This window comes from Seriola dumerili, unplaced genomic scaffold, assembly GCF_002260705.1.
Source record: "Seriola dumerili isolate Sdu_G_001 unplaced genomic scaffold, Sdu_1.0 BDQW01002262.1, whole genome shotgun sequence".
NCBI classification, from domain to species: domain Eukaryota; kingdom Metazoa; phylum Chordata; class Actinopteri; order Carangiformes; family Carangidae; genus Seriola; species Seriola dumerili.
This window is the reverse complement of record NW_019176517.1, coordinates 822213-846654: the sequence shown is the minus strand read 5'-3', so window position 1 is coordinate 846654 and position 24442 is coordinate 822213. Positions and strand designations below refer to the sequence as shown.

General features: G+C 40.9%; 3 protein-coding genes across 6 annotated transcripts; 1 reads left to right on the top strand and 2 right to left on the bottom strand.

Annotated features, from left to right (window-relative positions):
• Nucleotides 1–2183: 2183 nt before the first annotated feature.
• On the bottom strand, nt 2184–6354 carry LOC111239287 (CCAAT/enhancer-binding protein gamma-like). 2 transcript variants are annotated; one of them, XM_022769127.1, is made up of 3 exons: nt 6300–6354; nt 3835–4125; nt 2184–3701 (listed from the first exon to the last, which is right to left on the bottom strand). In XM_022769127.1, the coding sequence occupies exons 1-3, from the start codon at nt 6300–6302 to the stop codon at nt 3396–3398; spliced, it is 600 nt and encodes a 199-aa protein (XP_022624848.1). In that variant the 5' UTR covers nt 6303–6354; the 3' UTR covers nt 2184–3395. The 2 variants fall into 2 exon arrangements, with proteins under 2 accessions (XP_022624848.1, XP_022624849.1); XM_022769128.1 differs by having other exon boundaries at nt 3835–4092; nt 6300–6322.
• Nucleotides 6355–6686: 332 nt separating this feature from the next.
• Nucleotides 6687–11454, top strand: ngdn (neuroguidin). Its single transcript, XM_022769123.1, has 11 exons — nt 6687–6739; nt 6978–7037; nt 7342–7413; nt 7911–8048; nt 8126–8210; nt 8601–8653; nt 8941–9058; nt 9248–9422; nt 9922–10075; nt 10846–10909; nt 11251–11454. Exons 1-11 carry the CDS (start codon nt 6719–6721, stop codon nt 11268–11270), a joined length of 960 nt encoding a protein of 319 aa, XP_022624844.1. The 5' UTR covers nt 6687–6718; the 3' UTR covers nt 11271–11454.
• pabpn1 (poly(A) binding protein nuclear 1) lies at nt 10044–24370 on the bottom strand. 3 transcript variants are annotated; one of them, XM_022769125.1, is made up of 7 exons: nt 24156–24370; nt 21835–21943; nt 19982–20049; nt 19275–19381; nt 18984–19071; nt 18083–18234; nt 10044–10101 (listed from the first exon to the last, which is right to left on the bottom strand). In XM_022769125.1, exons 1-7 carry the CDS (start codon nt 24288–24290, stop codon nt 10044–10046), a joined length of 717 nt encoding a protein of 238 aa, XP_022624846.1. In that variant the 5' UTR covers nt 24291–24370. The 3 variants fall into 3 exon arrangements, with proteins under 3 accessions (XP_022624846.1, XP_022624845.1, XP_022624847.1); XM_022769124.1 differs by lacking the exon at nt 10044–10101 and adding an exon at nt 12362–12885; XM_022769126.1 differs by lacking the exon at nt 10044–10101 and adding an exon at nt 13079–13882.
• Nucleotides 24371–24442: the final 72 nt, after the last annotated feature.

Below are 24442 nucleotides of genomic sequence, written 5' to 3'. Positions count from 1 at the left end.
AAAATCAAAGAACATAATCATCATGTAACCACCTGGCTCATCCAGGTAAGAATGGGACCAGTGGAACATGTAAAGGACGGCATCATCCACTCCAATATGTAAGGAACATATTGGAGTGGATGATGACAGACAAATGTAAACAAACTTTAGGGGGCCCGGTGCATGTTCAACCTGTGGCCTCAGAAGGCAGAGAAGCAGCTGCTCCAGGGTCTTCATGATGTGTGATGTGAGGGCCACCAGTCTGTAGAATAAATTCTAGTAAATTTAATTTAGTAATTTAATGTTAAGTTATGTTTCTAGTCTTGTTATTGTGGTTATATTACCTTGAAAATCATAAGCTTAATAATAATAACAATAATATTGTGGCTGCATCATCTGTTGTTGACTTCGATTATACACATTTTCTTTCAATGATGGCTGCCACTTCCCCTCTAAACACCAAGGTAACAGCTCTTCTTTATGACAGATCCATTATCTTTACAATCAGAAAGTTAGATCCTTTAAATCGCTTTACTTCTAAGAAAGAAAGAAATGAAAAGTGAATAGTAACAACATGCCCTCTAGTAGATGAATCAACCCACACTTCACGCCACCACAGAGCCTCTATCATTGCAGGACTCCTTCTCATTGATTATTTTGGTACCATCACTGGAGAGAATTTTGAATGTGTGGTGGGAAGCAGGTGTCTGACCTCAGAGTTGTGCTGGGCTGCCTTTGTTTGAGAACATGTGTAAATGTTTGAGTGTGGAAGTCCTGAAATAGAGGTAGAAGGTTTAAGTTTCTGATGTTTGGCCTAGATCTTGACCTGTGTGTATGTTGATATCAGTCTCTGCTCTGGAGATTTAAGTTTGACTGGCCACTTAGTTACTGCCACAGAAGTATCTGTAAGAGTGGAGCAGCTTCAATGGGGCTGTGGTGGGGTTCATATGGTCTGCTGCTGTTGAGTAACGTGGAAGGGATGAGGTGAAACACAGTCTTTCTTCACTCTGTGGAGATGTTGCAGTCCTGGGACCACAGATTACCCCACACGGCGCTGCAGGACATTTCAACAGACACGGTCACACAACAACTCTTTATGTGCCTCTGAGTACATGTCAGGCCTGTGTCACACTTTCACTCTGCTTTGTAAATGAAGCGTTCATCAGCATTAATGTTCATGTGGAGGATAAAGTCAGTTTTTGGAGGTCATCATCTAATAATCTAGTAGTGTTTGCACTTCTCTGTCTTTTGTACAAGTAGAGTGTTGTGTTTTCTGTCGCTTTAAAAATCCAATAAATTTGTAGCTTGTAATATTACTTACACATATTATCTGTGCAGAGCTGCACTCTGATCTGCCATCTGTAATCTAATGAAAGACTCAGACTAAGAGACTGGATGTGATTAGGTCTAGTTTATGTTGGATTAATCAGTTAACAGTGTGTGTGTGCTGATTAAAGTAGTGTAATTATTATCAGTTCAGGTCACTGAGTTGTAGAATTGCATATTAACATAATTTTACAACTTGGACAGCTCTAAAACAGTGTTTTATCTTTCTAATAAATTCAACAATGTAATGATGACATGATGTTTTCATTGTGTAAAAAGTTTAACAAGAGAACTTAACATTCATGTCTGTGTTGCTTCATTGCTTCAAACATTAATTTGAAATGAGATGTGAAAATTTCTGAACAATTTTTGCATGTGGACTCATACGTCTCTTTCTAACAGTGTTGAAATGTTTTACCAATGATATAACTCCCCCACCCCCCCACTATCTCTCTGTCCCTTCATTACCATCACAGCCACAGGAAGGCCCTGGCAGCCCAAAAACACTGATACTATCTCTGCTCCTCATCTCCGTCCTCCACTGTGTTGAAATCTTGCCCATCCCACAAAGGGAAACCGCTGGTGCACAACGGCCCATGGCATGATGTCCGTTTCTGTGGGTTGACAATTTATGGTAAATAATGTGGCAGGTGCACACCATGTCCCCTGATGAAGGATACAGTGGAGGATCAGTGGGAATGATAAAATATAATCACGTTCTTTTAATCAAAGGGTGTCTAAGGAAGCTGTATCCTTTGTACTGTGTATTTTGTTGTGTTAAATTAGCATCAGCTGTCCAAACTTTTTTATATCACATATGAAAGATTATGGTTTCATATAAGCACAAGCATTTATTTATTTATATATGAAAATATCTGACAAAGTATTGCTTTAACAATGTATTACTATAACTTTATACAACACATTCAACAAGAGCAAAGGTGAAAAAATTACATATTTAAAACTACATCAAATAATTTCAAGTAATCCCACACTCACTTAGAGTATTATACAGAGAGAGACACTTAGATTTCAGTGAATCCTTTACAAACCACAGGTTGTTGTGAAACTCTGTTGGGCAACAACACTTACAATCATCTCTGACGATGACAAGAAGCATCAGGTAGGTGATTAGGCAACGTTTGTTCAATCAAATCAAAGAACAACCCAGTGGACAGCTCAGAGTGGTCCTCTGTTTGAAGACACTGCCTTCAGGAGTCACACACAAATATGACCAGCTTCTTTGCCCATTTGTCCAGTATTTACATTTCCCCTATAATCATAGTCCTTTTCCACAGAATTTAGATTCACTGTATGTTTGAGACCCTGCATTTACAGCATTTAAATTCAGACCCACCACACATTCTGCCAACAGGATATATACTACAACAGTAACTGTGTTTTTCAAAATGTACAGGTGTTTAATTAATTTCTTGAAAGTTCCAGTGTGCAGGGCCATTGCCACAATTTCAGAAATACTGAGGTCATGACAAAATCCCCCTTTACCAAGAAAAATACCAAAAAGTAACCCTCATACATTCAGTTTTAGGGATATTATAAAATATTTTATTTATTAAGCTAACTATTATATTGTCTGTAGATTTGACTTCCCAACATAAATTCAGTTCACAAACAGGGACCTGAAGTGTCTGATCACAGCTTAGCATCTGGAACTAGAGCAGGCCGGTCGAGCCTCTGGGTGTCTGAAAGAAACAATATCTGAAGAGGTTGGAGGGTGGCGTCGTTTTTAGCCTCCATAAAACCAAATTTCAAAAGCAGAAGTGTAATAAGCTGAAAAAGATAGCATGTCCCATCACGTGTGTCATCAGTGGAACTACAGTCCTGCCAGTGTGCTATGCTTTCTCTCTTCAAAACTTTACAATCTGAAACTATAATTAACCACTTTATACCTGGTATTACATCCCCATACAACACTTCATTTTCAAATTATAACAAATGTTTGCCTCAGTGAAAGCTAAAAAAAACACTAGCAGGCTTTTGACTTTGAGTGTTGGAGGGATGCCTATACACTAATTATGAATGTGATGACTGGAACTGGATATTAATGGGAAGGTGGTTTTAGACTGTGCTCAGATGCTGGAATCTGCTGCTGCTCCCTCTTCAGTTCCCTGCAGATGTCGCTGTGACAGGATGTGTTTGAGAGTGTCCAGCTCCTGTGTCAGCTGCCCTATCCTCATCTGCAGCTTGTGGTTCTCCTCTTGCAGCTGCAGAGCTCTCTGCTGGGTCAGCAGGATCCTCCTGCGGGCCTTGTCCCTGCTCTTCCTCACAGCAATGTTGTTTCTCTCACGTCTCAGCCTGTATTCTGCGCTGTCTTTGCTGATGCTCCTCTTGGTCACCGGGGCCCTCAGAGTTGGCAGGAGGAAGGGAGAGAAGTCCTGGAGTTCACAAACACAAATGTGCTTAGGAAGTGTGGGAGCAGGATGACAGAGGAGGCTTATGATTTTTCCTCTCTGATCATTTCTAAAATTTGACATTTGTATCAATCGTGCACAAAAGCCTCTGTGTCACCTGTTGAGTGTTGGTGTGGCTCTGGTTGTGGTTTGTGCTCACACTTGAGGTGTTGCTGAGACAGGATGTTGTGTATGGAAGGTACGGCAATCCCATCATCTGCTCAGCCACTCTGTCCTCACCATCCCCCCTCATCATTCCCTGGGACTGGCTGTATGGTATCATGTCTATTTGAGCCATGTGACTGGTAGATCCAGCCTGGCCGGAGGTGACAGGGTTCAGGATGTGGGCCTGACCCGGGTATGAGCTCACCCACTCCTGGATGAAAGAGGACACCCTTGAATCAGACATCTGCATGGTCCAGAGGCAGGAGGAAACAGTTAAGTATTTCTCAGATTAAAAGTTTACATAAAAAATGTGATGCACTGTGGAAACAAGAATTTAGCTTTACTGTGGTTTTATCCTTAACAGTTAACTGTAACTGACAAGAAATACTGACAAATTGTTTGTATTTGTAACGTGTCCAAATTATTTAAATTTGTTTTTTTTGCTGATGGCACAAATTTACACTGCTCCGGAAAGAGTTTGAACAGTTGAATTCAGTGAGGGGAGAATTGAAAACAGTAAAGACATGGTTTGACACTAACAAATTATCATTTAATTTATATAAGACTAAGTATATAATATTTGGCAATGAAAATAGTATGAAAATGGGTATGAAAATACATTTCTGGGTGTCATTATTGACAATAAATTATGTTGGAAGCCTCACATCAATAATGTAAAGACAAAAACTGTCTAAAACTGTGGCAGTGTTGCATAAGGCAAAATGAAAAATGAAAAATCAATACATATATCATACTGCTCTCTCATATTACCATACATTACTTATTGTGTGGAGATATGGGGAAACACTTACAAACAAACACAAACTCAATTTACATGCTGGAGAAGAAAGCTATGAGAATCATCAATCAATCAGATTATTTTGAACCAACAAACCCACTATATTTATTCATTCATATGCTTTAAATTTTCATGATGTGGTTGACTTTAAAACTACACAGATAAGTATAAAGCACAAAATTATTTAGTCCCAAACTGTATTCAGAGGTTGTTCGAAATCAGACAGAACCTGTTTGAATTTAGGGGAATAAGTACATTCATAAAAGCAAGGATAAGGACCAATATAAAAAGATGTATAACTGTCAAAGGGGTAAACCTGTGGATGAGTTGTGATAATGAAATAAGAATGTATAGTTCACTTGGTGAATTAAAAAAAAAAAAGTTTAAAAATATGGTGATAAATAGATACACAACTGATATATGATCATTATCATTGCATAAATGCAGCAGTGAAACGTTTCTTTCTGTTTTTGCTTCTTCTTGGCCTGTAGTGATAAGGTTGCTGTTTCATTTAACATTATGCATTGAGGGGAGGTGTAATGAGTAATGAACTATAGCTTCAGCCCACACCTTTTAAGCCAATATTGTTGTGTTTTATTTCTATGTGTATTTACTATGTATAATTATTAACACTGATCGAAATAAAATTGAACTGAACTAAACTCAACTGAACTGAACTTGTGTTGACTTTTGTTGATTACATTATCCAATAATGACCAGCAGCAGCATAAAAATCTTCCTAATAATATATAATCAAAGTTTATCATAACTCAGATCCCTGAAAGGCCTCATTCTGTTGTATATTGTGTACTTTTACTTTTGATTCTAAAAAACACTTTGCTAATAATATCTTTTTAGTTTAATTAAAATAAGAATGCAGTACTTTACCAACAACAGAATAATTTTACGGCGTGATAACAGAATATTTTTACAGTGTGATGTCTACTTTTATTTTTATTTTGTATTAATACTTCTTCCATCGGTGCCCACAGAAATGCCTCTGTATATTGTTTCTTTTAAAGATGAAGGCAGGTTATCAAGCTCATATAAGAGGATGGATGGCTTTTCAACAATATATTCCTATATTTAATATAACAGACCAATTAACCAGTGTATGTCTAATGTTGTCAGACAATGCAGTTATCTTCAAAATATAAGGTTTAATAAGTGTAACAGTAGATCTGGAGTAATTGGTTCACTAACCTTTTAGACAAATTCATCAACAACAATTTTGATAAATAATTTCTAATTTAAGTAACTTTACAAGCAAATAAATTCACTGGTTCCAGGTCTACAAATGTAAAGATTTGCTGGTGTCTGTGACAGGAAACCCTGGCTCTTTTGGATATTAAAATATATGAACTTGTTTTCCAGATAATTTTGTCAACCTGACAAAACAATTAATCAGTTAATTGATAGACTAAGCAGCTGATTAATGACACTTACAATAAAAATTAGATGCAGCCCTATTCTTATTCTTCTATTTCTTTTAAATCTCTCCACACAGTAGAAGTAGTAGTAGGCTACTAAATACAGCAGAAGTTACAGTGTCAGTTTGTGAAAGGTTGTATTAAAGCACATAGGTTCAGAGCTCTGGGTAAAGTTCTGATGTTACTCACCATGACTCTTCTTCAGGTTCCTGTGATTGGAAATGGTCTGAAAGTCAGAGGCAGGTACTCCTCTAGTGATGATGATGATGATGATGATGATGATGGTCACTCCATCACTTCCTCTGTTGCCCCTCCTTTCTCCCACACACATGCACTCAAATTACAGAAAAAGACAAACGCAAATCTACAGATTATTTATTATTTATTATATTATTTACCACAATGTTGACAATTTATATTTTGTTTATTAATTCTGGGACTTCCAGGAAAGGCAACCCTTTTCCGCAGCAGGTCACATGAATTCATTTACTAACGGACGAGACTTGAAAATTTTCTGTTCGCACGTTAACACCGGAAGGATACAAGTGCTATCATAAAAACGCCTAATCCGTGCCTCTGCGGCTTCCGTAGAGCAACGTGAACTCAAAATGGCTGACCCTGCTGACAACGTGAGTAGAGCTCCTGCTGAATACATTCATTTATTCATTTATTTGATTTATATTAACACTAAAACTGATCCGGCTATTTAAAGTATATTCTGAAACCAACTTTCAGATGTTGGATTTTGTGGTTTTGTTTTTAAAGACAAAGCTAACCAGCTAGCCACCAGCTAACTTAGCTTTTCTGCTACACTGGAAATTGTATTTTTTACAGTATCTTTGTGTCTCTCCTTTAACTTTCTGACAGGATCTAATTGAAAGTGACTTGCCCAAAGCTGTTGAGCTGCTGAATAATCTCACAGAACAGGTGGGACAATAACGCGATACTCTCTTGTTTATTATTGTTTAATACAAGTCCGAAGAAACAATGCAAACATGTTAAACACTATCAGATTTTACACAGTCAGAAGCAGAATAATACTGAATTAGTACTGATCCTTGTCTAGGATCATATACAAGGGCTGCTTGTTTTTTTTTTGTTTTTTTAGATGTTCACAGAATCTGTCTACCATCGTTTATCTTGGTCAGGGTTCATGATGACTTTAGCACGTCTATTTGGAGCTGTACATGAGTCTTTGTAGCAGTGGAAACTCTGTCTCTTTTCTCTTTAGGTGGCCTCAGTCACGAGTCATGTCCGAGAGCTGCTAACTAAAGTCAAAGATGGGATATTTAAGACATCACAGGTGAGCAGGGACTTTATCAGATCTGTTCCTGGACATAAATGATGGATAAAAGGCCAAAGGCCCCGAGGTTCACTACATGTCTGCTTTTTTTTATTAATTTCATTAATAATTTCAAATCCATTAGAGAATTACCCCCACAAGTATCAGCTAATGTATTCCGTTTGTTATTTAATCTTCTGGCCCTGTCTTGTATCACAAGGGTTAAACTGATCACATCTTTTCCGGTCCCTTGGACAGGCCCTATGCAGTATATGTAGATCATAGTACATTTGTACCAGTGTACTATGTTTTCACACATGGATACAGTACTCTGTTTGTCTGTTGTCTCTGTGTAAAGTGGCAATGCGGTCCAGATTTTCATGTTTTTATTTGTTGAGTTTGGACTATGACAAGAGAACAGGTTTCTTGAAATTGAACTTTATGAAGGCATGTGTAACTGTCCAAGCTGTCAGACAGACACTGCTCTCCCTGACTCTTTGTTGATCTTCTCTCTGCAGGGTTTGTCTTTCCTGGACCTTCGCTATCACCTGCTGCTCTTCTACCTTCAGGACCTCACTAACCTGATCAGCATTAAGAGCGAAGGAGGCAGTATAAAAGACAGTGAAGCCTTGAACAGAGTGGTCACAATCAGAACAGTGAGACGTCATGATAAAGCAGTTGATTCTTATCTGTCCAGCTGATTCAGGGTTTAATCAGTTTTTCCTTTTTGAAGGTCTTGGAGAAGATGCGGCCACTAGACCACAAACTTAAGTACCAGATTGATAAACTGGTGCGTACAGCTGTTACTGGCAGTTTAGGTAAGAATGATGTGATGTTGTCTATGATAAATGTAACCATCAGTGATCTGATTTTTAATCTGTTTGTGAAGGACAAAATTTTCTACCTACCATGTTTCACAAACTTCTTTGTTTAACAGTTGGGATGGTGTTTGATATATCTTAAAGGACATAACAGCCTGTGCAGTTTTATTCCCTGAGGGAGACAAACTATGAATGAAGAAATCTTCTATTTCTATTATAAGTATTAATGTGTAAGACTCCACATCTATATCAAGTTCACCTCCTACTGGCTCTGTCTGCTGAGCATCATGTTGCTGTCTAGTCCAAAAAGTCAAGTTACACATTAACACACTGAACACTAGTGCAAGGCTTCTTAATAACAGTGTCTCATGCTTTTGTTGATTTCAGCTGAAAATGACCAGTTGCAGCTGCGTCCTAATCCTGAGAATCTCATCAGCAAAGTATGTCCTGAATACTGTGTCACAGTTTAGTCACAGTTTGTATCATAAATCATCTCTAATGATTGGATATAGTGTAGAGTAACCTGTCAAAATCTTTTTTTTTTTTTTTTTTTTTTTTTTAATTTTTTTTTTTTTTTTTTTTTTTTTTCAATTATTGTTTAAAGACATTTTCAAAGTCTACCACTGATGTCATTAATTAAACATAAATGTAATTTGCAAATAGTGAACAGACATTTTTTAGTCACAGTCTTATTTATTTTTTTCTGTCTTACTGATCAATCAACCAGTTGGATGAATCTGAGGAGTCTGAAGATGAAGCTGAAATGAAGGCAGCCTCAGAGAAGAGAGCAGCCCACTCTAGTGGCAGAAAATATGTACCGCCAAAGATTGCCCCAGTGCATTATGGTAATGTCTCTTTTTTTAAAAACAGCATTTTGTTCTTTACTTCCTTTTGTTAACAGATGAAAGAGGGTAGACTTTCCTTCTTTGGTTAGAGTATTCCTGTGAAAGTGTATCTGATTGCTGTGAAATAAAGACTTCAAAGAAGACTTTTAAAAAGCAGTGTATAAGAGCAGTATTGTCATGTTCCTGCAGATGGGGACATGACCGAGACCGACAGAAGGAAGGCTCAGCTGGAGTGTCAGCGGCGTGCAGCTCTGAGGAGCTCTGTGATCCAGGAGCTGAGACAGCAGTACAGCGATGCCCCTGAGGAGATCAGGGACAGACGAGACTTCCAGAGTGAACGAGAAAGCCGCGAGGAGACGCACAGGTTGATGGGTTTTCTTCATATGTGACATTTCTCTTCTTTGAACAGAGATATGTGATATCTGTGTGATTAGATGAAAGAGAAGACAGAAGTGTTACCAAGAAATATGAACAGCTGTAGGATTAATACCTGTTACATTTCTTTTTTTTGGGGGGGGCTTTTGTGCCTTTATTGGACAGGATAGTATAGAGAGACAGGAAATAGGGAGGCAGAGAGAGGGGGAATGACATGCAGTAAAGGGCCGTCCGATGCGGGATTCGAACTGGGGCCGACTGCAGCAAGGACTGTAGCCTCTACATATGGGGCGCCTGCTTAGACCACTACGCCACTCGTACCTGTTACATTTCTAACTGAATATCTGATGAGGAAGTTTTACACTTCCACACTGTGTGTTTCAGAAAACATTGTGTCAAATATAACCAAAATTTACTTTTTTGGAAGCGCCTTCACGCTTTCTAAATGTTGTTGAACAATTATTCTCTTTTCTTCTTCATCTTCACAGAAAAAATTATGAGGAGTCGATGATGGTGCGTCTCAACATGCCAAAGCGTCAGAAGAATACTAGGAAGAGAGGCATGATGGCCATGTCCGGCCAGCTGAGCAGCATCACACATTTCGGTGACATCACGGGGCTAACAGGTGGCGACGGCGGACAGGTGAGCTCTGACAGAATCGCCAAACACTGTGGATGAAGAACAATCAAAAGTTTAGTCCATTGGCCAATTATGGCAGGCCAGAACATAATCAAAAGCTAATCTAATAAATTGATTGATAAAAATGCAACTAGAATTTACTTTGTTACTGTAAAAAATGTGAGGCACTGTGGCCCACACTCACATATTATAGGTTTGACTGATTTACTGAACTGGTGTTAGTGTTTTCATATCACACATCCTACATCCGCTATTTTCAGAGGTCTGTCAAGCAAGCAACAGAACCATTGGACCTGTTGGTCTATGACGGGGAGTTATTTTAGCACCAGGCACTGTGCACTGACTACAGCGAAGCCTGCAGCTTGATGCGTGACTGTTTGTGTCTGTCATTCGCCCTCAACATGGACAAAAATATAATCAGCATCCTTCAGGTGGGGGTTATGTGGACATTATAGCTAAATCCGGAACTGTCTGTCTGATATGGTAAGATTAATAAAAAAAAATTATAATAATTTGGCTGCCCAGGGGTCAGTCTTGGCCCGCAGGCCATCTGTTGCCGACCACTGCTGTCATACAAACTACTAGTGAATGGGGTAAGGAATGGCCAGCCCTTGCTAATGGTCCGTTCCACTGCTTGTAGATGTGGAAATGTCATTCAGAGTCACATTTAGATTTTGTACCGGACAGCAGCAGAAGCCACCAGCTCACTTCCGTCCATGATGAATGGGACCATTGTGTCTTGTTTTTATGTAAATGACTGCTTTGCCTTGCAGGATGGAGAACACACTCGTCCCAAGAAAAAGAAGAAACTGATGAAGAAGCAAACCAAGAGAAGAGGTAAGGACATCAAATATACCAGACAGAACAAATTTGTCTACAGAGGCAAAAATTAGGGACAAATACTTTCTATTTCTGTCATTGCTTTTGCTCCAGCACTGGCTCTGTATTGAGTCTGCATTTACAACACTTTACTAGCATTTGCTGCATCACAAATATGTGATCATTTAGTTCTAAAAGGAGAAAAACTTTTTACACAAATGAAGTATCTAATTGAAGTCTTCAACGTTTAACCTAATTAGTTTCCACATTTCACAAGCCTATTCAAATGAAAAGCAGCAATCAGTGCTGTTATTTGTATTTAAATTTCATTGTAATAATCAGATTTCTCTTCTGTGCAGCTTTCAAGAAGCACAGATAGACCTGAAACACAGTATCCACTGATGTAAGATGTGACCATCCATCATTGTTTTAGTTCATACAACATTGTTTTCAGGATTATATCTTCACTGACTCAGTGGTTTTAAAAATAAATTTGTCACTTTATTATTTTTTTTTTTATAGTGTTTGACTTTGTATAATAAACATTACTGTCGACTCTTGTATTTGTTAGTCACACTTTTTATTTTTATTTTCCTCCATTAGAGGGCAGTCATATAACAGATCTTTGGGACAAACACACTGAAAGTTAGCTAATTTTAAGACTCACTTAATTCTATTCTTTTCCACTATCAGCGTCTGCTGCTGGAAGAGCTATCATCATGTTAAGACATGCAAGAACAGGGTCTACAGAGAACCATCTAGTCCAGTTTGATATACAAAGTGTCTCAAGAAGCTGCCTGATGTTGATCTAAGACCTGATCACAACCTGGTGCTGCATGCACACCATCCCACTGAACACAAGGCAAAGAAAAACTTCTCATGTGGCAGTAGAAAAGCACTGGTGTTTAGTTCCCAGGTAACTTGGTGCTGTGTCTGTCTGCTGTGAAAAACATTCAGGAGCTTCACAGCAAACCATGAAACTACCACTCTTAGAAACGTCATCTCTCTATTAAAATATATAGTGACCAGAATTTATGTGCAGTAAGGTCAGTCATACCCAATGTAACAAGTAGTGTCAAACCTTTGACGTGCTTCTCAGTAAGAGGTTGTCCTTTGTCTAAATATCAAATGTTTAAGCTTTGACCTGCTCAGACTCCGGATCAATAGGATCTGCTTCATTCTCAAATATATATAGATTGTGATTCTATTAAACTGACCAGACGGGCCGTGACCTTAAATAACACTATCACCAGTTGCACAATTAGTTTTCAGGACAAAGTGACAGACAAAGTCTCATTTTTACACAATGTCTTTATTTTTTTTCCCCTAATTACAGACTCATGAGTTAAAAATAAAATAAAAAAAAAACCAAAACATTTGTGGAAACCCACTCCCCCTTTTCAAAAAGAAAAAGGAAAAAAAAAGAAAAAAAAAAAAAGGAAAACTTGCCACACAAACCCCACCCCTGACTTTCCCCACCCTAAAACAACAGCTCCAGCCCACTCCATTTATTAAATTAATAATCAATGCCATTAGCCTAGTCAGCCTTCCTCAGACAAGCCGTGACTGCACTGCGCCAAGTCAGAAAAAGGGGGCGCTATAAGGTCTGCACTGTACACCCTGGTCTCTGGTCCTGCCCTCCTCACTCTCTCTGCCACTCAGCTGTTGGCTTCAGCTCTCTGGATAGAAATCATGTGTAGGGTTGGCTGCCAGTTACAGGCTATGTCTGTGTGTGTGTGTGTGTGTGTGTGTGTGTCTCTCTGTGCGTGTGTTGGAGTGAAAAGGACTAAAAGCATCATCAGCGTTTGCTGTTGTAGTAAATGCCCCCTGCTGCAGGCCTGTGGTCCCCCTGTCCCCCACCCCCGCCCCCCCACACGGACAGAATGGGGTGAGTGTGCATAGTGGGAGCAGAGAGAGAGAGAGACGCTGCAGAGACAGTGGGGGGGGCCGGCGCCACCTGGGGAGGGGTCGTCAGCCTCCACTGGTCCTGAAACCTGAAACGACAAGAAGTGGTCTAATATACAGAGAGAGGAGGGGGGAGGGGGCAGGAGACAGGGAGCACAGAGGGAGAGGGAGTGGTGGGGTAGCACAAAATAAAAACACTGATGCCTGTCAAAAGAATAAAATGAGCTGTGGCCATGCTGAGCTTGGGGGGGGGGGGGGGGGGGCAACAACAACAAACCCCACCCACAAGAAAGAAAAAAAAAAAAAAAGATGCATGTACAGCCCCACTGAACACTGCAGGTCCATCACTGTCCAGAGAAAAACAATCTGTGGTGTGATGAGCGAAGGGGTGGGGGTGGAGAGCATGGCTTATTAAATGAAGGGTAGATGTGAGGGGTGACAGATGGCAGAAGGGGTTGAGGTGGGAGGGTAATGATATACTCCAAACTGAAAACACAACAACACTGTGGCTGGTGGAAGTTTCACATGTACAGTACATTAAAAACTAAAATGAACAGACTATCTTCTCATTGCTGCCCCCCACCCCCACGTTTATTTTCTTGTTTTGGTGGTGGTGGAGGGTGAGTGGGTGGGCTGTGATGGTGTGAAAGCAGGAGGTCACAGCCAGACCAAAAGGAGACACATCTGCAGCCTGAGATACCATCATACCCCCCCCCTCCCCCCAAAACCAAAAAAACCAATAAAGAAGTCTGCCACCTTGTTCTCCCCTAGTGGCCAACTGATACCTTACCAGGGCTGACCGCATCACCCTCGGCACACGCACGCTCACACACAATCGCACACTGCGGCAGTCAGTCTCTGTCCACCACAGGGTTTCCTGTTTTGTCTTTTTTCTCTCTTCTGGGGGTCTCTTCTTTTAATGTTGGGGAGGGGGAGACTTTTTTTCATTGTGTGTGTGCGTGTGTGTGTGTGTGTGTTTTTTTGAATGGGAACAGAGAGGGGGAGAGGGTTGATAGTAAGGGAGTGTTGGGGAGGGAGGGGGGTGTTTAGTAAGGGGAATACCACGATGTTGTTCGCCCTCGGCCCCTGGAAAAGAGAGAGAAAAAGAGGGTGAGTTTTTTTCTGGTTGGCTTAAGAAGACGACACCAATTTCCTGGTGTGATGTCATAAAATATTATATAATAGATATGTGTTACTGTGTGTGCTGGTGAACAGAGGAAGGATCTGCTGATGGGGACAGAATATAGTGATAACAGTGTGTTCAGAGATGTTATACCATCTTACAGGTATTGTGCCTTTGTTGTGTTACAACTAATCAGTGTGGAAAAAAAGACTAGAGCGCTGAAAGCAGCTGAGAGCAGCTTTGTCAGCATTATGAAGAGAGGAAAAGTGTTTAGTTTCCAGATATGAGGAGAAAATGATTGGGGGGATGGGGGGTTGAGGGGACAGCAAAGGCCCTCTCTCTCCCTCTTTCTCTCTCTCTCTCTCTCTCTCTGTGTGAGAGCCGCCTCTGGGGTCACTGTGGGGAAACACCGTGAGGACAAACAGCACCACACAAACCCCAGCAAGACATTGTGCACACACACACCTGACAAGGTGGGTGACAGGACTCACAACTGCACCATTTTTATAGACTCATACATCACCTAACAGACAGACACACAGAGGGAAGCAGCAGACCTTCCCCACATCGCCAGGCATCTGTCACACACACACACACACACACACACACACACACACACACACACACACACACACACACCTTATGTTAGTTGTGAGGACACTCATTGACATAATGCATTCCTTAACCCTTACCCTAAACATAACTAAATGCCTAACCATAACCCCACCCCTAATCTAAATCTTGATTCTAACCTGACCCCAAAAACCAAGTCTGAACCATCACCAGGGTGTGAGGACTGGCCAAAATGTCCTCAATGATAGTTTCAAACGAAATTTTATCCATACAACTGTAGACGGACACGTAGACTCACACACAGAACATTCAGTGGTAAACAAACAGGTCACACTGGGACTGAAACCAGTTGTCGTAGGCTAGATGCTGAGGTCAGGCTGCAGTAATGAACCCTAATTTCTGGGAGCGAACACTATTAAGGTGAATCTGAGTACAAGTGTGTGCGTGCATGTAAGTTCATGTACATGCAAAACACAGGAAAACAAAAAGCTACTACCACATCATGAGCACAATCTGAGCATCTTCTAGCTTGCATTAAAATCTTTTCTTTTCACTGCGCCAACATGGGAAGATCAACAATGTTAATGGATGTGAAAACAGAGGGCACAATTTCTGCAGCCAGCAGCCATTTTTTAAGAAAGGCTGCAAAGGTCTGTGGTGTTACACAAATGCCACTGTTTGGCTATGTACTCCTAGCAAACCAGCAGACGAGGCTCTCCCAAGCCTGAACAGTAACACTTACATCTTATAAAACAAAGCCTATCAACATTTTCATACTTTAATCAAACATCACTCTTACTGTGCAGAATTAGAGCCAAGCACTGAAATCCTCCCAAGCTCACGACAGGTTAATGCAAAGATTCTGAACAGACTGTTTGTTCACCATGGATGTGTTCCCACAACAAGACAAGGCACCAGCGAGAAGCGTTATTAGATTCAGATCAGAGCCTGGTTTTGTTCAAGTGCAGCTCAGTCTTAAACAGACTAGTGATGAATTCCTGATGTAACAGCTCTCATCTGCAAGAAGTGATCAAGGCCAGCTCAAGTGAAGAACTCTGCTTCTCTGCATACTATTATCTGTGGCTGATGAGTACATGTTAACCGTTGCTGTTAGAGAGTGGGATGATACACTGTACCCCAGTGGGTTGTTTTGTTTGGGAGTACAGTCAGTGCAGTCAAATTACTAATGGCAACAACAAAAAAATCATCTCAGGTCCTTGGAACCGACTGATACGACTGTCAACATATCTAAAACCTTTAACTGTTCCTTCATGTGTTTCTAGTACAGCCTTTTGGGGTCAATGGACCTTTTTTTTTTTTTACTTTCATTATCATATAACTGCAAGTTCAACAAGCACAGTATGTCTTACCTAAGCATACAAACCAACAACCTACTTAAAGCTTTTAAAATCAAATACAAATAATCTGTATAATAAGTATTTGAGAGTAATTAAATTACCCACTGGTATCAGTACTTTTAGCAGCTGGAGACTTGATTTAATATCAAATCGACTTATTGCCTTGTCCTTCTGCTTGGGCCAAATCCCAGCAAGTGAACTGGGTATGTGTGGGAGTACACAGTGATTAGAGAGATTCTGACCTTGAGCTTCAGACACTTTCTCACATAAAGGAATGAACAGAGACATAACCCTCCTTGTGGGTTTTTTTTTTTTTTTTTAAAAAGGCAGCATTGCTCAAATGGGAATTCATTGAATAGATACTCTGGTCTAGAGTAAGTGAAGAAAAACACAAGATAAAGATAAAACTGAGTAAACAGGCTTATCAGAACAACTTTGCAAACTGTTTATTGCTGAAATAAGAGACCTCTAAATGAGGGCTTTTAACTGCTACAGCATCTTCCTTCTGAAAATGCTCTTTGATAAATTTAAAGTATAAGACAAGAGCTAAGGCCTGCAGGATCCAGATTAGAATAAGAATCTTTGTGTCACAGCTCTGTGCATGTGAGAGGAAGCTGGCATGCTGATCAACATGTCTCGCACGACACCTCTGTCTCAACAGAAAAAACCAAGACGGCTTCAGAGACAGAGCTCCACCATGGGGCTTATATAGAGTGAAATTACTTGTAGCTGCCTATGATGCATTTACATAAAAGGGGCAGTTGGTTGTTGTTCATTACACCCAAAATCATTTCAACTATAGGAACTGTGCAGCTCCAGTTTAAAGTTAACTGCAAAGTGATTTAATCACCTGCTATAAACACACCAGATGTGGCCTTGCAGTAGAAAAAAGGCCCCATAACAGAGCTCTTAGGTAAAGCCCATCAAAACAAAGAGACCCTGTATATAGACCACCACCAGAATCCAAGTGCACAACACTGATCAACGCCAGGCCAGTGCTGCAGCAGACTAAAGTAATGTCATCAGGTTACACTACGTAAACCCTGTTACATATTAGAAAATGGAAAACCAGTAAGTCTAGCTTTGCACCAGTACCTTTCCGTTACCTAAGAAGACCTGTGAAGAACAGGCTGATGTGCACAGAGCCTGTTCGCCTTCAATGTAATGGTTTTATGTGATGTTTCATGCAATGAGCCCTCAGCCCCACAACTAATGTGATATGACATTCTATTACAGGCTCTAATACAATGTGGATAACAATTTGTTTATTACATGATGAATAATCCACAGTACTCAATTACATCCAATACTGAAGTAAGTGTCATGATGAAATGTGATTTCATTTCTAACAAATCTTAGACTCATTGTTTATACTGGACACTTAAGGATGGGAATTAATATTTAGACACTTCAGATTTCAAACAGGGCATCTAGAAATGTTTACCTCTTTGGACAATGCTCAGATTTCTTCTCTGGCCCTTGGGTACTTACCTTCTCTACACTATCTCAGATTCTTTTCTCCTCATCTCCAATTTTTTTTCTTGTCCGGCCAATCTTTCCTTTCATTGTGTTCACATTTTTAAAAATCCTTTTCTTACAAACAATTCTGTCCAATTAGGTCTAGAGTAAAAAAGAAGTCTGGACACTGGTGTGCACTGAGTTACCCACTGGGCAATTTTGCTGGCTTACAAAAAAAAAATAAAGAAAAAAATAAAGAATCAACCAACCTTAATCAAAAACATCCTAAACAGGCTTTACCAGGAGCATGACGTACAAGTGCACCTGTTTTCTCCAACGGCAGAGCCTGGTGCTTTACCAGAGGGTAATGTAACTGATGTAAAAGCTGTCAAATTCTTGATTTATGAACCCAATTCCTTGTTTCCCTGTGAGCTTTCCTATCAAATATATTAAATGCTGGTGATCAGTCATCTGCTTCCTTGTCCTGTTCTTTAAATATATAAAAGGACAGTGTGAACCCTGACTATACTCCAACCTAATCTGCAGTGGGAAAGTTTATCATCTGTCCAGTTCTTGTTTTCTCCATAGCTGCATCCCTGTTCAATACAACAAAACCTAAATAATACTCATCACAGTTGCATTTCTATGTAAATTTTCAAACTCTGGTCATGCTTGTTTGTGCCATTTGTCCTCTCCCTCTTTCAGTGCCAACAGTGGATGCAGGTGCAGTGTTGTCCCAGGTGCAAGAGGTGAGGTGTCTGGGCCTCAGCTCACCTGAAGGCCCGTCCTCTGCCTCTGGGTGGTGTGTAGCCACTGTAGTAGCGTGCACGCGATGAGAAGCTTCCTCCCCGTGATCGGAAGCGAGCTCGTGGAAAACCGCGGTCTGTGGTGCTGATACCTGGTCTGTTTGTTCTTTTAGCGCCCACCTGAGGAGCAAGGATTGAACAGGGAATGGTTACAGAAACAACAAAATCCAGAGTGTCCTACTTCTAACAGCTTTCATGTTTTCAGGTTGAAAGCAAATACTTCAATGTATAAACTAACTCTAATTACTAATAACTCCTAATTATTTTAGTGAGAGATTAAATAAACCTTACTCCAACACTTTCCAGTATCAGCAGTTCCAATCATGTGTCACAGTAACAAAAGCATATAAAGCCTCACCATTCAAACCAAACTACACATTTGCCACCAGTATTAGAACACTTTACCTACAGAAGAAGGAAGAACCTGTAAAATTAGCTGCTCTAGAGTCTACCTGTAATGTTAACTGTTCTTGGATCGAGCAATAAGCATGAAGGTTGGTAAACATATTTCCATAAGAACAAAGGAAAGGGTACCCTCTCAGGACAAACCCAGGGTGATCCATCCTGTCCTGTTACTCCATCAGCAGCTGCTACATGTAGCCAACAGTGCTGATTCTCCAGCTGTGACTACTTCACTTCCATTCGGTTAATTTTGTAAATGCACCAAGTATTCTAAATTAGACCATTCTCAATGACGACGAAACTGTTTCTGAGCAATGAAAATTTAAAAAACAGTCATGTTCCCATTTTCCTAATTTCCTCTCACAATGGTGTCACTTTTCTTTCCATTTTTTTGGACGCGTAAACCTCTCGGCTGTTCTCCATTAAAAGAGGAAATATTAAAAAACTGAAATGTGAAAATCTCTTACCTTTATCTGCCTTCCTCTGAAAAGGGATTCATCCAAAGCCATGGCTGTCCTCACAGACTCTTTGTCTGCAAACTCAATGTAGGCAAACCTAAAGAAGGACAACAGCATCACTCATGCAGAGAACATCTTGGTTTATTACAGTCATACCAACTAATATTGATACTGCATTGATCCAGTATTGATGCACAATAATCTGTCCACCCACAGTGAGCCTGTGGTATATTCGCCACATAACCTGTCATCCACACATTCATCTGCTACATAGTGAAGAGGTATAACAGTGGTTATTACCCCTTGGGATGCCCTGTGTATTTGTCACACAGGATGGTGACTCTGTTTACTGAACCGCAGCCATGAAAGTGAGCCTCAAGCTCTTCTGCTGTGGCACCATAGTCCACCTGCAGACACAAAAGATAACATGTTAGACGTCACAACAGCATGTGACTTTAAGAAAAAAAAAATGAGAGACAGGGGATTGTGGGGGAGGCTAACAGACAGCTCTGAATGAGCAGCAGGACTCCATGGCTGAGCCTGGAGATAAAATAAGTGTTGGCCAGGTGCTTCACCAGTTCACAGCATTATGGCAGAATAGCCTCTACTTGACAGAAGGCACACAGGAAACTGAATGGAAGACTTTATTTTGTGGAATCAAAATTTAGCTCACTTTGAGCTGTGTTGGGTACAATCCAAACACTGCACTTGGGGTTCTTTTTCCAGAAACCCAGATATAATGGCAAAGCTACAAAAGTAATGAAGTTTGTCTTGCAAAGTTCTCTGAATACTACAAAAACAATATTTAAGTCCTAGAGTGGTCCTAGAGTGACAAAGATTTAAATCCAACATTTGTTGTTGGACTTGAAACTCCTTTTGACTAAGTCACTGTCTTAGTTCAGAGCATGTGTGGTTTTGCAAAGAAGAATGGGAGAAAATCTAAAAAGGTGCAATGACACAAATGTGGTCAAAATAGCCTCTGTAAGAGACGAGAGACAGTTACCCACATTTCCAACATATATAGATCTGCCGTCTGCTTCCATCTTCTCCTCGATGGACATGATGACGGGGCCGACTGCACAGAGGGGAGAGGAGAAAAACAAATTTACATGAGAAACAAAATATTTCAATTAATCCCAGAACTGCAGTTTCCTAAAGAACATGTTATGAAACCATGAGTGTATAAAGAAATACATCACATTACAAGAATGGAAGAGTGGTGCATTAAGCATAAGTCTGAAGGCAACATTACATTCCCCATTGGCGGTTGACTGAAGACAAGGTGTCTGGCTTTTTTAGTGTAGAAACCTCCTAACAGCACACTGCAGTAATTTGCAATTTTTCTATCATTAAATCAAGTGTGAAATCTTGTGAGCTGGATGAAAGAGTTTTCAGGAGACGTCCAATGTCTTGAGCAGAAGTATTTATTGTTGCTTGATGCATCAAGGAGATAGGTAATGGATAAATACAGATATCAACAGGTCAACTAGTGTCATGCCACCCCAAAACTGAAGCTGTAAATAAACCCACGGGTTCTCACATGGCTCAAGCTTGCTTGTCTCCAACTATATTCCCAAGTAAAGACTATCCCATATACATGTGTGAAACTTCTATTGGATCCCTAAACCTAAGCAAGACCTCATGTCTTACCAAACTCATGTTGAGGATCTTCCTTTACTTTTGTCCTAATAAAGATGATGCATACTACCTGCCCCTGGGACTCTAAGACGCCTTGTGCTCTCCCTCAAATGTTTACATCTCCCTACGCTTGCTACTGATAAGAGCCTTGCTGTAACTTTGGATACTATGGTTACTGCTGGTGGGAGTGGAGCTGCTGCACAGTCTCTAGGCTAGAGATAAACAATGAACTACGGTGACTTGTGATTGACCTTGTGTGTAAACTATTACAGACTAACTGAAAAAAATAGTTTCAAAGGAAGAAATCCCACCATACCTGCAATGTCTCAGGAACGTTGTATGAGAATTTCTACAAATTTGGCACAAATTTATTTGGGCTCAAGGATGAACTAATTAGATTTTGGTGGTAAAAGTCAAGGTAACTGTAACCTCACAAAACATGTTTTCATATGCTTATTATGAGAAAATAAAGTGAAACCCTTCTATTAAATTCCATCAAAGACTTCACTACATATATTATGAGTCTGCACAAAGGTGGATATAAACTGCAACTTGACCGGTTGGCAGAAGCATACAACAAAGAGGTGGTAATTCTAGTCTCATAATTCTGCACACTACACTTACAAGTTTCAATACAACATCAGGTACACAAATAAAACAACTGGAAAACACGTGACAATGTATAAAAGGCCCAAACAAGCTGTAAACAAGCACCAACTAGAACTCATATATTAATGTACACTCAGTTGACAGTCTATTAGGTCCATTGAGCTAAAACTAATGCAGTCTAATGCTACAGTCCTACAATAAATTATCCTTCATGGAGGTTATAGTGTTCCGTTTTTATTGAAACAAAGGTTAATTCAACTGATCATCTTGGAGGCTGTAGTTTGTGCTGCTATCTGTGTTTTCCATTATTGTGTCCACCCCATTAATATCAATGAGAGTAGGCTAAATAGTAACAATTATTATTACATTCATACAGGAGGATTTATTACAGAACTGCCATATAAGACTGCATTTGTTTTAGCTAGGTGTTCCTAAAAAAAATTACAACTGGGTGAATATCTTCAATTAAAAGTTAGTAGTTAGGGATCACAAGTGAGTGCAGTACTTATCTATATGAGATTAAATTTAGGCACAAAACATGACATGGCAGAGAGAGAGGAAATGTGAACAGATGGGGAGAAAAAAAGAGGTCTACCCCTGAAAAAAAACACACCTGGTGGGGGGCTGAGATTCATCTGTTTCTCCACCTCGTTCTGCAGCTCCTTCAGCTTCTCTGCCTCCTCCTCCATCTCTCTGACCCGAGCTTTGATTGCCTCCAGCTCCTGCATGAACACAAATTCAATTAGAGCTCATAACAGAATACACTGAAACATTAACACGTCTAATAATTAAACAATGATACTGGTTGCACTAACAAGTACTGACCAACTAGAAATCAAAAAAAAAAAATCTATCATTAACAATATGTGCCATAATAACCTCTGATAACTGCACAGTAGTGAGAATGGTACAGCAGCAAGATCCTGAACCTCTGAGTGAAGGTGCCATCATAACATGACCTCAATCTAAAACATGTAAGTGTGTGTTTCTGCCAAAATGGGAAAACCACACACTTGGACTACTTCAAAGAAAAATTCTGCACCTTCACTATAGTTACACTACCTCTCATTCCACACATTTTACAGTGTTTTCCCACCTCCAGCCTGAATGGGATTGCCACTGCCTCCTACAACTGGAAAGGTGACTTAGAGCCATTAGATAAAGTAACTCATCCAGCCCGACATGTTGCAGTAGCATTCAACTAACAGTCAGTATGGCCTATTCAGTTTACACATTTGCTGTCACTTCTCAATGAGTATAGAGCCAATGTTCAGAAACAGCATTACAGACAACACAAAACCGATATGACAATTAAATCTTAAGTATACAAAAATAATCATGACAAATTTCCACACACAACTCATTGTTTAATTTGTGACCATGCACTTGACTATGGGCATTTGCTAATGTTTTACTTGAGTACTCAACACATCTATAAATTATTTGTATATTAATCAGTAAAGACAATATATCAACTGGAAATATATTTGGAGTAATGAGATCGGATTAAAGTGAAACCCACACAACAATGGCTGCCAAGTAATCAAATATTCCTGTGGTGAGCGCGGAGATTGGAGCCGACCCTCCTGTCTGACAGTGGTGCACTGCAGCACAGTGGCAATCACTCCAGTTCCATCCCGGGCTGCTGCGTTTGCCGACGATTTGTAATGTACAAATGGCTGCAGGGAGACTGACAAACCATGATATAATAAACGTAGTAAACCTGCACAATGACATATTGTTCGTGATGGTACCATCATGTGCCTGATAACCTGTCGCATCAGATGTCAACAAGCTGCCACTACAAATCCACATCACGGACCAGGAAAGAGTAATCCACACTCACAGCAGGATTGCTGAAATGAGCCACCCGGTGCTGACCCGCTATAGCTCCTGTTTTTTGTCGCATATTTAGTGCCAACCCCCACCCCCTCGCGTTCTCCTTGCTTTTACAGTGCAGGATGCAAACCCAGCCCCTCAAATACTGCAGCTTGCTACTTCTGCGTCGTCTGCCCGTACTACATCCTCCAACCCACCTGGACCTGCTGCACCATCAAGAAATAAATACTAAATTGATGTAGGCCGAGAATCCCTGCCTGTGCCACCACCACACACGACAGGTCTAATGCCCCGCTGACGCCCAACACCCGTCGTCATCCAAAGTAACCGACAGAGGTGGTCAAGTGCCGGTGAGCCATCTCCACCCCGGCTTTGTTAGAAACGGCTGGCTTGTTGGCTCGTCAGGGTTCCGGTATCTTATAGAAATGACTCTAGCTTGCAGGCTAACGGCAACTCCAGGTGCAAATCCCGCATTTATGTCGTGGTTGGTGATAATGGCCGACAGGTCGCTGGTCATTTCAGTTGCAGCACTTGATGCCACGACCGGCCAATGTTAGCCTGCTGCCACCGAATCATTTGCACGAGCATACATCGGCGCTTGAGATGGAGTTGTGGGCTGCATCATGGTTACGGTACAGGGAATAAAACATGCCATTACCGTAAGCAAGTCGCCTTCGAAAGCAGGTGGACTCGCACAGCGGTAGGTAACGGCGGCGGCCTGTCCTACCCTCGCCCCTAACTGTCTCTTGCTTCTCCGTCTGGCATTTTTTTTTTTTTTTTTTTTTTTGCGACGAGGATTTTTTCCCCAGCTGCTCTAGCTGCTCCCTGGCGCAGGGAAACTGGCGCCACTGTTGCGCCAAAATGGCTGCCGACACCACGCATGTCACCACCCATTTCTACTGCACTGCGTGAACCACAATGGCGGTTAATGTCGACCAAGCGACAGCAGTAACGCACACGGCATGTGACCCCAAATTACTGGAAAAAACAACCCGACAAAACCATTTGACCGCTTACACTACCGATCCGATATGATCAACGCGTACCCCGGTCTCCATGTGGGCTCCCAAGGTTCAGACAATGCCCTTCACTTACCGGGTCTTCGATCGCGGCCTCTCCCTCTTCTAACCCCGGTTCTTCGTCACCGACGCCCGGGTCTTCGAGCTCGGGGTGTCCGGGGTCTGAATCTAGTAGGGATTCCTCCGCCAGTCCGTTACCGAACTCCGCCATCGCCGAATTCCAGCTGTACCGACGCTCCTCGTGGTCAAACCAATGCTACAGGCCCCGACTCTCACGCGGAGGGGGGTGGGGGGTGGGGGTTAAGTTAGAGTGAACGGGGCGGCGGAGAGAAAAAAACGGCGGAAAACGCCGCTCAGTAAAGT